Source organism: Camelus bactrianus, chromosome 6, assembly GCF_048773025.1.
Source record: "Camelus bactrianus isolate YW-2024 breed Bactrian camel chromosome 6, ASM4877302v1, whole genome shotgun sequence".
In the NCBI taxonomy this organism is placed as follows: domain Eukaryota; kingdom Metazoa; phylum Chordata; class Mammalia; order Artiodactyla; family Camelidae; genus Camelus; species Camelus bactrianus.
In genome coordinates, this window is record NC_133544.1 from 9,509,522 (window position 1) to 9,525,018 (window position 15,497).

Below are 15,497 nucleotides of genomic sequence, written 5' to 3' on the forward strand. Positions count from 1 at the left end.
TGGAACATGTAGGAAAATAGCTGCTTGACAACATTCTTTCTGACTCAGGCGGCTGTGCCTGTCTTAGGCTGCCCCCCTCTGGGGATCTTACCCGTCATTGGCTAACCAGCCTTCTCACCTCTGAGTCTGCAGCCTTTTATAACTTGTTTACCATTCCAGCCCAAGTCTTGTTCCTTTGTTCACACAATCAGGGGGCTACAGTGGTCAAACATTCTTCTCGATGTTTTGGTGAAGGTGTTTGGAGAGGAGATTAACATTTAAATTGGTGGACTTCAGGTAAGGCGGACGGTACTTCATCATGTGGGTGGGCCTCATCCAATCAGTTGAAGGCCTGAATAAAACAAGGACTGACATCTCCTGAGCAAGAGGAAATTCCACCTGGGGCAGCCTCCGGACTTGACTGCAACACCCACTCTCCCTGGGTCTCCAGCCTGAGGGCTTACCATGCAGATTTTGGATTTGTGATCCTCCATAATCATGTGAACCAATTCTTTAAAATATCTTTCTCTCTTTCTCTCCTTCTCTTTCTTTCTCCCTCCTCGCTCTGGGCCAGGCAGTGCACAGACACTGCCCATGTACAAACACATTGGGTTCCCACCACAGCTCTGTGAAGTGGGCTCTATTGTGACAGAGTCTGCAGTAGATCCCAAAATGGGAGACCCTCAGAGTCGTTTCTTCTCCGCTAGCATGTGACAAATGACTGTAATGAGCCAGCCAAAAGTGAACTGGATTCCTTAGATGAGAAAGGAACTCTGGCCATAGACTTCAATTCTCGTTTATTCATACTGCAAATGTGTCTTTATAAAATAGCCAGAAAGTTCTCAGCACTGTTCTAGACCCAAGGGTAGGATCTCAAGCAGTGGTGGGTGGAGCCAACTCCATCAGTGCCTAGTCCAAATGTCCTTGGCCTTCACACTTCCAGTACGTACTGATTGGACCCTCCTGTGAGCACCTACAGCTCTCCCCTTGGGACTTTCACACACCAGACAGGCCAGAGGCACCTCCAGCCCCACCCCACTGGAGAATCAGATTCAGGATCCTGGAAGCCTTTATGTTTTAAAAGTTCCTCTTGATTGGAACCACAGTGCCAACCCAGACAAGCTTTTATTTTGCTTTACGTGCAATTAAATACTTCTATTTTTAACAATGTTTTATTGGGTTTTTATTATAAATAAAATGCATGCTCTTTGTGAGAAATTAACGGAAGACAAAAATCTACAAAGAACATGAAAGTTACCCAGTTCCATCAGTCATGAGAAACATACTTAGTTCCAGGTTTGGTTCTAGATCTTGGGTAACAGAAGAGTAAACAAGAGTCGATGAACTCACTTTATGGGGCTTGTGATGCAGCAGGAGAGAGGAGAGAAGATTTTGCTCTGTTTTCTAAATTTCCTGCCAGTCTTTTTTTTTTTTTTTTCTGTACATGGATCATATTTATTTCAAGTTTCAGTAAATACTGGAATGGTTTAGTGTTGCAGTGAAGGCTTCAGCTGGGGAAGCAGATCTGTCTTCTGAATATGGCCTCACCACCCACTTACTGAGCGAGTTATTGACCTCACTGAGCCTCAGTTTCCCATCCGTAAAGCAGAGAGGACCATGCCTTTCACATTCTTTTCTCTCCAGTTTTACTGAGAAATAACTGACATCCGTCACTGTATGAGTTCAAGGTGTATCACACGGTGGTTTGATTTTATACATATTGTGAAATGGTCACCACAACAGATTTAGTCAACATCCCGCATTCTTCTTGTGCTGGTGATTCATACAGATCACCGCCTGGAACACACAGAACACCAATGACAGATCAGAAGCCACCGCATCACGACCCCCTGCCGCCATCCCCAACGTGAGGACATCCTCAGACCAAGCTGGGTCCAGAATCACAACCCACTTTGTCTGTAGGGCAGGCAGGCAGGACAGATACTTGGAAGAAAAGGTCGCTTCCTGTTTGCTGCATATGATCTTCATACCCGTTCCAGGAATTGACCTGGCAAATATTGACTAGGCTGCCGTGATCTTCAAACACTATTTTCCTGTGAGTAGGAGGCGACGCAGGGCTGAAGACCCAAGGCCCCCAGCCCAGGGACCTCGCCGTGAGTACCACGCTTGTGTCTGAAATGAAGGCAGGAGTGGCAGTGCGCTCACACTTGCTCACGCGCTCTCTCTCTCTTTCTCTCTCGCTTTGGCAGAATAAATAAGAGAACTGAGTCCCTTAAAAGAAACATGCGATGATACACTGCTTCTAAGTCTTAAAGTAAGAACTTCTGGTTTTAAATTATCTTTTATGGATGGCTTGACCTTTAAAATTTTTGAGAAAGGAACTCTCAGTATTCTTGGCAGTTAGAGAACAAAACAGAACAATCCAATCCAAATCAAAATGACAATGTTACTGCAGCAAATTTACTAGAAACTCTGTTATATGAAGAGTGATGCTTCAGAGCCCTGGTCTGGAATCTGAATCATGCTCCTGCCACTTCGCAGGTGTTTGTCTCAGTTTCCCCATAGGTGCAGCAGGAATAATATTACCAATACCTTAAGGGTCCCAGAAGGATTCAATTAAGTGATGTGAAGTGAGTATCTCTCCACGAGGGTGCTGCTGGCATGTAGGATGGACCATTCCTCATTGCCTGTGACACATCTGGTGTTTCAAGTGCTTTCTCTCTCCCACTAAACTCCAGTAGCACCCCCTTCCAGATTTTGAGATGATCCTAGATACTACCACACCCTCTTTATAACCATCCCTCCCCCTGCCTCTGAGCACAAGTCTGGCTTGGAACCGGTGATACACTGTATCTAATATCCCCACCACAAAATAAACAATAAATAAGGATATTATAATTAATTAATGGAGTTCTTAATTTTCTTCTGGGATCTTTCTGGAAAGGGTATAAAGAAATAAATTAGGGTGTGATTCCATCCAGCCTCAGTAGAAAGGGGTAAAAATTAACATTGCATGTTTCCTATGGGCCAGGTGCTTTATATTATATTATTTCTTTTTTTTTTTTTTTGAGCAGACCAAATTTAGACTTTAAAAAAAAATTTTTGTGTATATATATATATATTTCTTATCAAAGTTATTTCTTATAATCCTTAAGCAACCCCACCCCTGGGAGGTAGGCATTGTTATTATTCACATTTTGCAAATAACTCACTGTGGTTCAGAGAGCTTCCTTTGCCCAGTATCACCCAGTGACTTAACTGCACAGCCTTGATTCAAACCCAGGCGCCCTGACTTACAATTCAGTCCTCTGGGAAAATCAGGGCATCCTGAGGGTGCAGGAAGTAGAAAATAGTGGCGAGATCATTGGGATTAAAAACAAATAAACCGGAAGAAGTTTTATTGCAGCTGTAGTTCTTATTTCCCCCAGGGGCAGGCCAATATTTCAATTGCTCTGCTTCCCAGCTTCAACGGAATCTGTTGGTAAGCGGGCCGCGGCGGAGGGGGCAGGACGTGGCCTTGGGAAACTGCCCGCGGTACTTTGACCTGCAAACTGTGTTTCAACATAACCGGTAAGGCGGCTACCTTCAGCCTCCCAACAACTGGCCTTTGGGGTGTGGTGGGGGATTTAGGGTGCCGTAAACCATCTGCAAAAATAAGAGCTCTCCCACACGACCATGGCATTTGTAACCGACCCAGAGACCATTAGTTTGGGCAAAAGGTCAAGGCACTGATTAAGACACGGAAGCTATCAGGACAAACAGCAAGGACGCAGCGGGCAGCTGCGGGCAGCGGCTGTGGGCTGGGACAATGGAAGGGTCAGTTCTGAAGGGGGCAAGGGGACAGCAAGGTGGAGTGGGGGGCCCAAGTGTGTGCTCTGTGAAGACGTGGGCCTGCACTCCCCGCCCTGAAGCACTGGGACCCCCTGGGTCACACTGGGATCCCCTGGGTCACACAACCTAAAGCACAGGAGATACTGTGTTGGGTCCCCAGGGCTGCCATTATACAGGACCACAGACTGGTGGCTTAAATGGCAGAAACGTGTCATCTCACAGTTTTGGGCACCAGAAATCCGAGATCAGGGTGTTGGCAGGGCTGGCTCCTTCTGAGGCTCAGAGAGAGAATCTGTTCTAAGCCTCTCTGTTTCTGGGGGTCTGCTGGCCGTCTTTGGGGCTCCCTGGCTTGCAGAAGCATCACCCTGGTTGCTCTCTCCCTTCACCTTCACGTCCTCTCCCTGTGTGTCTGTGTCCAGTTTCCCATTTTTAGAAGGATACCAGTCATATTAGATTAGGGCCCAGATTAGCCTCTTACTAATTAATTAACTCAGTGACCCTATTTCCAAACAAGATCACATTCTGAGATAGTGGGGATTAGGACTTCAGTGTAGGAATGGGGGGAGGGAAAGATACAATTCAACCCATAAAGGCTATCTTCCCTGAACCATCAGTTAAGATACAGGCTTCCGCCCCTGCGTGTGACGAGAGGTCCTTGAGATAACAGGTTTGATGGAGACAGAGTTGACCTCTCTCATCTCTCCGTCCAGGCTCCATCCATCCTGTGGCTTTGCCACCCCTCATTCTCCTGAGCTGCCCCCACCCACGGTGTCCCCATGGCTGATGGTCACATCCACACTCCCGCTAAAGAAGACCCAAAGAGGAGAGGGCACTCCCCTTTCTGGGAGGATCTGGCCCAGGAGATACACGCGTCATCCTCTCCCCTCCCGTTGGCAGATTCTAGTTAATGGCCACACCCAGGTGCCAGGGAGGCCTGGCATCACTTGTGTCACAGTGTCCTGAACATCTGCTCTGTAGATTGAGGGTCAACCCTGTTTTTGAAAGTTAATGAATAATCGAAAGAATGACTGGAAAGAAGAAAGAAAAAGAAAAAGGAAGGAAGGATGGATGGATGCAGTGGGGGAGGCAGGGAGAAAAGACCATGGAATTTTTTTTTAAGCCCAGAGTCCTTTTCTCAATGAAATCTTCCAGACAGATCAGTATATAAAGCTATAAAGGGCCGCATCGCTGAGAACCCCGGGGGAAGTGTCTGGAGTCCTGCTTACTCACGCCCACCTCACCCTCTGCAGTGCCCCGCCTGACGCGTCTGTGGGATAGTTTGGATGGGAGGTTTATTGTATAAACAAAGAGGAGCCTTGAAGTTATTTATGAAAAACAATGGCATGTTCAACATCTTGTTTTCAGAGGATGGGACCAGCGTGGCTGTGGCTGCTGGGAGCGGAGATCCTGGCCTCGGTCCACAGTCAGACCTTTCCTGCCCGTGGAGATAAGAACCTGGGGGTGCCTGAAGCCCCCCGGGGTCAGCTGTCAGAGCCTCTCCCTGCCTACCACAAAGTCACACCTACCATTACCAACTTCGCTCTGCGTTTGTATAAGCAGCTGGCAGCAGAAACCCCAGGAAACATCTTCTTCTCTCCTGTGAGCATCTCCACCACCCTGGCCTTGCTCTCTCTGGGGGCACAAGCTGACACCCCGACTCAGATCCTGGAGGGCCTCGGCTTCAACCTCACGGAGACCCCAGAAGCTGACATCCACCATGGCTTCCAGAGCCTCATCCACACCCTCGACCTGCCCAGCCCCAAACTGGAACTGAAAGTCAGCAACTCCCTGTTCATGGACAAGCAGCTGAAGCCTCAGCAGCGCTTTTTGGACATCATCAGGGAGCTGTATGGGGCTTTTGCTTTTTCTGCCAATTTCACAGATTCCAATACAACTAGGAGGCAGATTAATGACTACGTGAGAAAGCAAACTTACGGGCAGGTGGTGGACTGCCTGGAGGAGTTCACGCAAGACACGCTCATGGTTCTCTTGAATTACATCTTCTTCAAAGGTGAGGGCTGGCCTGGGCAGGTGTAATGCCTCCTCCTCTATCTCCAGCCCTGTCCCTAAAAAGCACTAATTTTGAAGTCTTACAACTGTTTCTTCCAGAAGTTACCTCCAAACATTGAAGTAGTGTCTTTATATGACAACTTCTTAATTTATCAATATTTGATTTCTCTTTGCCATTTTTTTTCAGTTCTATTTGCATCGTTTTTTAACAAAACTTATATTCAATCCCACTTTTCTATTAATAATTCACTTTTATAAAAATATTTTATTTTTAAATTATTATCTATTTCAAGCTACAGAAATGCAAAGAATAATATAAAAACCACCATACACTCCCCCTCCAAGAATGAACAAATGGTAGCATTTTACCATTCACTTCAGATTTTTTTTTTTTAAATATAGTATTGCAGATTCAGTCCAGTTCCTTTGCAGTCCTTGCCTGGTCCCATTTCCCTCCTTCCATGCCTCCCCAAAGGCAACCACTGCCCTCGGGTTGCTGTGTGCCCTTCACGTCCGTGGGTGCACATCAAGTGCGTGTCCACAATCATCTAGAATACACTCCACGTCTCTTAACACTACACAACTGGTGTATTTCGCACTTAGGTTTCGGTGTCATTATCACATCTTAATTTATAGCGATAGCTTGTTTTGACTGTTGCACTGAAATTTTCACGTCTTGAGGTCCATTTCTCTTTACTTTGGTTATTTCCTGCATTAGTGGCCTTACGTGGAGATTTCTGCTGGGAGGAAATTTAGATTTCTAAATTTTGCTTAACTTCAGTTCATACTTTATTTAGATTTCCTTAGTTTTTACGTGATGTTCTTTTCTCTTCCTGGATCCCATGCGGATCCACATTTACATTCAGTCATCATGTCAATTTAGGCTCCTCTTAGCTGCGGCAGTTTCTCAAACTTTCCTTGCTTTTAATGACCTTGACAATTTTGAGGAGTGCTGGCTAGATAGTTTGCCTGAATGTCCTAAGATTGGGATTTGCCTGGTGTTTTCCCCATGATTAAGACTGGGGTTACGGGACATGGGAAGAAGGCCACAGAGGTGAAGTGCCATTCTTGTCCCATCATGTCAAGGAGACATACTATCAACCTGACATCACTGTTGATGTTGACTTTGATCACACGGCTAAGATGATGCTTGGTAGACTTCTCCCTTTTCATACTGTGTTCTTTGGAGAGAGTCACTGTGTACCCCCCACACTTATGGCGTGGGGAGTTATGCTCTGTCTCCTTGAAAGAGGAAGAGCTACATAAATTATTTGGAATTCTTCTGTATGGGAGGTTTTCTCTTCTCTCACATTTATTTATTCAATCACTTATTTACATAATTATGGACTCATGGATATTTATCTTATATTTTGGATTATAATCCAATACTACCTAATTATGTTGCTCAAAATTCTCTAATACTGACCATTGTTAGAGCTCTTTTAATTGGTTCCTGTGTCTTTTGCTGTACCTCCATCTTTGCTGATTTGGGGGGAACACTTCCTTACTTTCTGGTGCAAGACACACCAGGCTCACCTTTGTATGTCCTGATTAAGAGAGGAAAACATCTCTTTATCTCTTTGTGCTGCCAGCTGGGTGATTTCTTCGGCTCTAGCTTCCATTTTATTACTTCTCACTTCAGCCATGGCTAATCTATGGTTTAACCATCTGCTGAGTTTTTGGGTTACTGACTATATTTTCATTTGAATTCTTATTTCTCTCAAGGCTACCAATTATTTTGCCATAATGACCTGTTCCTATGAATTTTATTTCTTCCATTTTTTACACACTTAAAAATATCTCTCTCTTAGATTATTTCTATTATCTCAGGATCCTGAACTGTGAATTCTTAGGTTTGTTGCGCCTACTGATTCTCTCTCAAAAGAAGACTGAAATTTTCAGCTTTGAGCTCATCTTCAGTAGAAATCATCCTTTTGTACAAGCTTCTTATGGACTGTTGTGGAAGTGTCTCTAAAAGACAAGTTCACATCTGCCTCTGGTCTTATCCTATTGGTTTTACTGATTCTATATGAATTTCTAGGTTAGTGAGTTCCAGGGAGTAATGAGAACATAGACCTCTTCTAGATTTGAGAATTCCTGCACTGAATGAGAAATGAGCATGAAGAACATTGTGGTCCTTTCCCCCTGCCTGGAAATGTGGTGACCTGTCCTATCTCATGGCCAGGTTGCTGGGCAGAGTTTTCAATCCAGGCTTCCCAAATGGGAAAGGAATTGCCTCTTACAGCTTCTAGCTATTTGCAGAGAGATCAGTTCCAACTGCGGGCGTGAACTGCATTTATTTCCTCTGAGAAGACATTAAATACCACCCATATGGGCTGCATCTGATTCTGATAATCTCCGAGCCAGATGACCTCAGCCCCAAGCCAGAGATGTGCACTCCTGGTTTGTATCTGGAAGTTGGCTTCTTGTTTTTGAAATCAGTTACTTATTTGTTTTTGTTCATGGATCCATTATTTTATCCAGGTTTTTAAACCGTTTAAGCAGAAAAAAAAAAAGCTTTTTTCAATCAGTCTGTGATACTTCCCAGAAGTCTAATCTTTGATTCTCCAGAGTCTGACACAGGGTCAAGCATGTTTTAAATTTCTGAATTAAAGATTTTAAGTTAGACTTTGGTCTCATGTTTGAGGACTCTAGGAATGTTACTCATTCATTCATTCAAAAGCAAACATTAAGTACTGACTACATCACAGCGACTTTGCTGACCTCTTGGTGAAATCTATGAATAAGGTAGGGTTTTCCCACTCTGTGTCGCTCACAGTCCCATGTGAGTTGTCAATAAGTAAAAACACAATTGCAGCTCAATGGGAAAGTGATGCTGTATTTGACTAAGTACAGGTGCCATGGAGCTCTTGAAAGATACAACTTTCCAGACTCAGGAAGTGAGGGAAGCCGTCCTGGAAGAGAGGCTTCTAAGCTGAGACACATAGGGTGAGTTGGATTTACTCAGGCGAAGAGACTGTGGGACAGTTGGAGAGAAGAGGGTTCAGGTTGAAAACACAGTATGTGCAAAGGTCCAGGAAAAAGCTACCACTGCATTTTCAAGAAACTGCAACAAATTTAGTTGGATGGAGCATAAAACACAATAGGGGAATACCTAGGTGGGTGTGATGAGAGTTGCAATGAAAAGGTAATCGGTGGCCATGTTGAGAACCCTCGGCTTTATCTATAGGATCCCAGAATCACCAAAAAGTTTGAAACTGTAGAGTGATGTGATCACACCTGTTTTAGAAAGATCAATCTGGCTACAGTTTGGAAAATGTTTTGGAGGAGAATAAGGCTGGAAGAACAGAGACAGGTAGTGACCTGAATAAAGCTGTGGCTTTGGAGGCAGAATCAGCAATGCTTGGCCACTGATAAGCTGTGGGCCTGAGGGACAGGATGAGCCGGTCCCCTCCCCGTGTCACCAAGACCAGTACTTTCAGGAGGGCAAGTCAGGAGGGGGTTGTGGGTGGAGATTGTAAGTTGGAAGAGAGAGGATTCTGAGATTCTGCATTTCCAACCAGTGGGACAGTGTAAGACTGCCCAGACTTGGCTCTCTTAGAGCGTGTTCTAATGGTTTTGTGGGTTTTGTGCCCTAAGCCAAGTGGAAGCATCCTTTCAATCGCTACCAGACCCAGAAGCAAGAGAGCTTCTTTGTGGACGACAGGACCTCTCTCCACATCCCCATGATGCACCAAAAGGAAATGCACAGGTTCCTCTATGACCAGGAGGTGGCTTGCACCGTCCTCCAGATAGAGTACAGTGGAAACGCCAGGGTCCTACTGATCCTCCCTGACCCGGGGAAAATGGCCCAGGTGGAGGCAGCTCTGCAGCCAGAGACCCTGAGGAAATGGGACCAATTGCTCCTGCCCAGGTAAGTGCCGGATTGGGAAGACTCCTGCAGGCTTTATTTGAAAACCCTAGGCGGCCTTGATCAGCTCCAGTTGCAAAAACCCCAAACCCTGGCTTGGTTCGCTTCCCTGCTGTGTAGCCAGCAGTGTGACCTTGGGCCATCCTTACCCTTTGGGCCTCGGAGTTCCTCAGTGTGAGATGAGGCCGTAATAACCACCACATCAGGTTGCTCAAAGGACTTATCAAGTTAAAGCGTGTAGAATATGAGAGTGGTACCTGGTTCATGAGAAGAGCTCATGGCCAATGATCATTCTTATCCCCTCCCGGGCTTCTTTCTACCCAAACTCCCTTCTCTTCCCTTTTTCTCCAAATAATAACTTACAACCAGAATTAAGTGTAGTTAAGTGTAGGCAACAAAGTAGATCAAGGAGAATTATTAAGAATAATTCTGACTCCCACAGAACAGTGGACATTTCTTAAGAGGGCCTCTTTTTTCATGAAAATATTTCTTCAAGAAATTAAATACCAAGAGGAGTATTGTGAAAAATCAAGGTGCCAATTGCCAGTTTGGGGGGATGTTTACCTATCCTCTTCTGTCTCGCTTGCTTTTTGGTTTATGGTTTTCTCACAGTGGCTTTAGCCTTTTCTGGTTTCCCTAGACCCCATACTCCAGCTAACCCATCCTTGGAATCTACCTTCCGTTATGGGGCCCTCCGAGGAGAAATCTGGTCTTGAGTTCTAATTACCTCTTGCTGGATAACAAACCACTTCAAAATGGAATGGCTTGGAAAAAAACCCATATATTAGCTATCTCAGTTCTGTGGTTGGACGGAGCTCAGCTGGGCAGTTCTCCTTTGGGGGTCTCAAATATTAGAGTTAGGTGGTGGCTGGGGCTGGAGCACTGAAGGCTCCTCCATTCAGATGTCTGGAGCCTGGCAGGCTGAGCTAAGGGCTGAGCAGGCATCTCTCTCTCTCTGTGTGAAGCATCTCCACGGGACTAGCTTGAGCTTCTGCCCAGCTGCTCAGTACAGTTGATATTGTTACATGACAAATCAGCCCTCCAGGAAGGAGGATTCCAAAAGACAGGAAGTGAAGGGCTCAGAAATCAGCACAGTGTCACTTCTGCCAGATTCTATTGGTCAGAGCACTCACAGAGCCCACCCCGATTGGAGGGGAGGTGTTACAGATCAAACCTCCTGATGGCCGTCTTTCATCCACCATCACCACCTGGCGTCAGTTACCTTCATGCCCACAGGAGCCTTCTCTCAGCACCCCAATGACATTAAAGTACCAAAAACAGGGAAAGGGTGGTTTGTGTTTGGCTAGAGATTCAAGTACCAAATGAAAGAGATACAGGACAAGAACAGACTGCAGGATTTAAAGTATAATCCTGATGTCTCCGAATCTGCATAGCTCTGGTCAGTGTCTGGTTCCAGCCCCGTATTCTCAAGCTCCCTTGGGGTGAAACCACCTCTGCCCCTTCACAGGAGGAAGAATCTTCTAGACCAGTAGGTTTTCCCTTAGGAAGGGCCTGTTTTGAATTCTCACTTTGACCTTCAAAAATCAAAACCAACCCAAGTTATTTTTCCAAATCTCAGATGCTCCCTGATACTATTTCTCATGCCAGAGAGTTACATAACATGGCAGTATTTTAATGGGCTTTCAGACCTGGAAAATTCAGGCTTCTAGGTTTCCCTCCATTCATCTGTGAGGAAGTTTAGCTTGCCCAGGGGACCCACACTTCCTAGTAACTGTTCATTTCTTCGTTTACACTTGCGGGACACCTACTGTGTGCTGGGCTCTCTACCAGATGCCCTTCTTCTAGACTCAAACCCCTCCCCACGGTGGGGACCTGCCCTCCAAGTGCTGCCTGTGCAAATTTTGTCATGTAGGCCGAGATGAGATGGCTTTGTTTTCTGTTTCCAGATCCATTTCCTCCTTTCCAAGTTCAACCCCTGACTTGCAACTGCCTCCCACTTCAGTTAGACTCCTGGATCCTTATTTTTGCCCAAGAGTTGAACAGGTTGATACTCCAACCTAAATTAGAGTCTCTAATCTGCATTCATTAGAGGCAGAAGTCCCAGCTGCTATTAACTAACCAAGTTTGCAGGTGTCCTGACAACTGTCAAACAATACTTCCAGAGAAGAATTAACCTGGGAGAAAGGGACAGATTTTCTCTGGGTCAAAAGAAGCCTGTGAACCTAACACAAGGAATATGGTGCTCTGGTGGCAAAAGCATGCCGGTAACAGGAGAGAGAGTTATGGTTGATTTGTGCCCACACTTTACGTACATGATCTTTCATCAGATCTTCAAAAGCCCCTGAAACTCAGACAGGTGAGCAATGGTGTAGCTTATGTTAGGGGTTTGCCAATAGATGGATTCAGGATCTAGTTCAGAAACTGAGCCCACAGGACGTGCTGGTGAAATGGATGTGGAGGTGGGGAAATGTTAACAGTATTCACTTTACACGGTTATGTTGTGGCATCAATTGGTTAAGTCTTGTAAACCTTGTCCAATGTCTGGCACCCAGAAAGCCCTCCAGAAATGTGACAAACTCAAAGACCTCTAGCTGTGCTGGAAGTCTTCTCAGATCCAGACATAGACACTCTATGAGGTGGGAAGAGAAGGAGGCTCTGGGTGGTAGAATGTTCTGGCACTGCAGGTAGAGCCACGAGAAGACTGGTTCCCCCTCCCTCTGGGAAACACGTCTCCCTCCCAGAGCTCAGGCTGCCAACAGACAGGACAAGATGACAAGACAGCAGCCCTTCTCTGTCTGATTCTCTCCCCAGCCTGTTGGATTTGCATTTGCCAAGGTTTTCAATTTCGGGAACATACAACCTAGAAGAGGTCCTTGCCCATGTTGGTCTCACCGACTTATTCAACTTTGAAGCTGACTTGTCAGGAATCACTGGGAAGCTCAACAGAACCATGTCCAGGGTAAGGCAGTGAACATGGATGCGTCTGTCTGCGGGGGAGGTTATGTCTTCTCCTTTGATATTAGGTGCATATTAAAGTCAGGTTCCCCCTGTCTTCTATTCTGGTTCTTTAATATCACACTCTTAAGATTTCTTTTCACAGGCAGCTCCCTTTCCACTCCCCTTTCTTCTAGACTTCTATATTCTTCAAAGCAGGAACAGAGTCTTGAATAGAGTAGATGCACATTCAAGGTCAACCACGGAAGCAGAAGTTCCCCAGGTGTTTTAATCCCTTAAACATCCTCCAAGGGCAGGCAGTGGAGCTCTATCGGCCTTTATTACAGCTCTTGAGTGTATTTATCAGCTTTGCTGCAGTAACAAACAACCCCAAATCTCAGTGCCTCATCTTAACTGGTTGACTTCCTGTCCATGTGACGTGTCAGAGGCATGTCTCTTCTACCTGGTTACAGATCTGCTTCAGATCTTCTTCCTTCCAGAATGTAGGTTTAAGGAGAAGCCCCCATTTGGGACATACCATTCTTCCAGCAGTGGGGACAAAACAAGAGAAAATGTGCAACGGCACCTAACACTTCTCACACCTGATCTCTGTCAAGGTCACACATATATCATTGGCTAAAGGAAGTCCCACAGTCAAGGTCACCGTCAAGGGGATGGGCTTGTGTTGTTCTCCTGCAGGAGGCACTGCAAGTCACAGGGCACGGGTGATGGCGGATAACTCCCTACAGGAAAGGGGAGCTCACACTTGAAAAGAATAATGCAATTTTCCACAGTAGGGAGGCCAAAAAAAACCCTTCTCTGGTCTTCAGTTTTCTTTCTGTTTAAGAGGAAACATTTAGTTAACATTTAAGTCTTTGCTGGGAATTTCATAAGGAAAGTATTCTGTCCTTTATTTGGGAAAGACTAGCTGAGATTTGGAATGTGAATCTAAGGAACGGGGACGTGGTCTTGTGTGTGTGTGTGTGTGTGTGTGTGTGTGTGTCTGTGTGTATGTCTGTGTGTGTGTGCGTGCACACATACTCGCCTGCCATGGAGAGAGAAAACAAGAGGGAAAAGAAATAATTTAGCCTTTTAAAGAATTTCAATCACGGTGACCTTAGATGTTAGATTTGGCTCTTCATAGACCTTTTTAGAAATGAATGTTTTTCAACTTTTTCTTTGTTAAAGCCTCAGAAGTCTTTCTTCCTAAGAAGTTGCATGATAATGAGGTTTTAAAAAAAAAGAGTCCTTTTCACAGAGGCCTGTGGAGGGTTTGGCACCTCAGAGAACCCCGTTCCACTGAGCTCTTTTGGAAAACAGTTGATTTAGGCTGAGCAAGCCATTGTAAAGATGAGAAAACTGAGGCATAGAGGGGGCAAGTTCAGCTCAAGGCAGAAAGTGACACTCGGGTCTGTGCCATGTGCTTGGGAAATGTCCCTAAACATCACTGTAGGGTTTCTGTAGCCTGGTACATACTCAGACCTCCCTCAGCCTTGCTTAGGTCCATCTGTCTCCCCATCAAAGAGCAATCAGCATAGCGTGACCGCCCCCCTCAGGAAATGATGGAGGCAGAGAAATGGGGAGGGGAGGGAAATGAAACAAAGGCTGGAGTTGCTTCCTCGGGAGGCGGGGCCTGAGCGGGGTGACTCCGCCCCCATCTCCCTAGTGCCAGACCAGGTGGAATCTGGTCCCTCGAAGCGCCCTGGACCGACCCTGTCTCTGCCCCTCTTCTTTCCTTCTAGGTGTCACACAAAGCGACAGTGGACATGAGTGAGCGGGGAACTAAGGCCGGGGCCGCCTCCAGCCTCCTCTCGCAGGCCCAGTCTCTGACCGCGACATCCGCCCCACACGCCCATTTCAATCGGCCTTTCCTGCTGCTCCTTTGGGAGGTGACCACCCAGAGCCTCCTCTTCCTGGGAAAAGTTGTCAACCCAGCTGCAGGGTGACTGTGGTGGGAGGCCAGCGGGTGTCTTGTCCCCTGCCTGAAAATCAGGAGAGCCAGCCCCAGCCTGCATCTCGGGGGTACAGTGGGGACCAGGTAGTCAGAGTGTGAAGATGCTAATAAAGTTGATCTTGGGTTTTGTGAACAATGAGGGGAGATGCTTACAAGGGAGGGTCAACACGCAGAGCAGCGGTCAGCCATTCCCTCTGCAATTTCCTACAATCTTGTGTCAGTTGTGGTTAGAAGGTTAAGATGAGAACAGCTTCCTGTTAGGGGCTCCCTGGAGACATCCGCCACTGCTGCCACCACTGCTGGGCTTTCCTGAGTGCCCTTTGGGTAAAGGTCCCAGGAAAAGGCACAAAGGACATCAGGAGAAGTAAGCGAGTCCCTCCCTTCATGGTGGCCGATCTCGGCTGTACAGCAAAGTGATGTCATCCTGAAACGTCATCCCTGGATGTCAGGGATTAGTTCACCCTGAAAGGAGATGGAAGCCGGGACAGGAGCTCCAAACTATGTTCCATAAGGAGAAGGTGGTGTGGGGATGGGCCAATCTGGATACAGAGGTCCCACGCCCAAGGACAACCCAGGATCAAAGACAGGGGGAGAGTCTTCATGGCCTGATGGGACAGTGGGCATAGAGCACACACCTGGTCAGCAGGACAAATCTGGGGGCAGTATGCAGATGCAATAATGCATCCTTTAGCGGTCGGAAGCCCCGCTCCCACAAGTGTGCCCTCCCATCTTAAAAAGGCATCTATCTGGATGTGGTGGGGAAACTCAAAGAGACGCCAACTTAGCTGCATGTATGTTTCATGTATGTGACAACTCCTGTGCCCACCACGAGGTTGATGCCAAGACTTAGAGAGTGGCTGTGGGTGGGGCATGTACAGAAGAAGCTGTACCAAGGAGTAGAAATCCCCACCCCCACCCCAAGGAGGAGCGGCTTCAGCTGGATCTTGAAAAGCAGGGAAGTCTTAAATAAAGGGAAAGAGGATAAGATAGTCTGGG

General features: G+C 46.4%; 1 protein-coding gene across 2 annotated transcripts; it reads left to right on the plus strand.

The window, feature by feature from the left end:
- Window positions 1-1,894: 1,894 nt before the first annotated feature.
- On the plus strand, window positions 1,895-14,637 carry LOC105079897 (serpin A11). 2 transcript variants are annotated; one of them, XM_010968739.3, is made up of 7 exons: window positions 1,895-2,093; window positions 2,190-2,254; window positions 3,369-3,510; window positions 5,137-5,782; window positions 9,382-9,655; window positions 12,425-12,572; window positions 14,290-14,637. In XM_010968739.3, exons 4-7 carry the CDS (start codon window positions 5,140-5,142, stop codon window positions 14,491-14,493), a joined length of 1,269 nt encoding a protein of 422 aa, XP_010967041.2. In that variant the 5' UTR covers window positions 1,895-2,093; window positions 2,190-2,254; window positions 3,369-3,510; window positions 5,137-5,139; the 3' UTR covers window positions 14,494-14,637. The 2 variants fall into 2 exon arrangements, with proteins under 2 accessions (XP_010967041.2, XP_045361721.2); XM_045505765.2 differs by lacking the exon at window positions 2,190-2,254.
- Window positions 14,638-15,497: the final 860 nt, after the last annotated feature.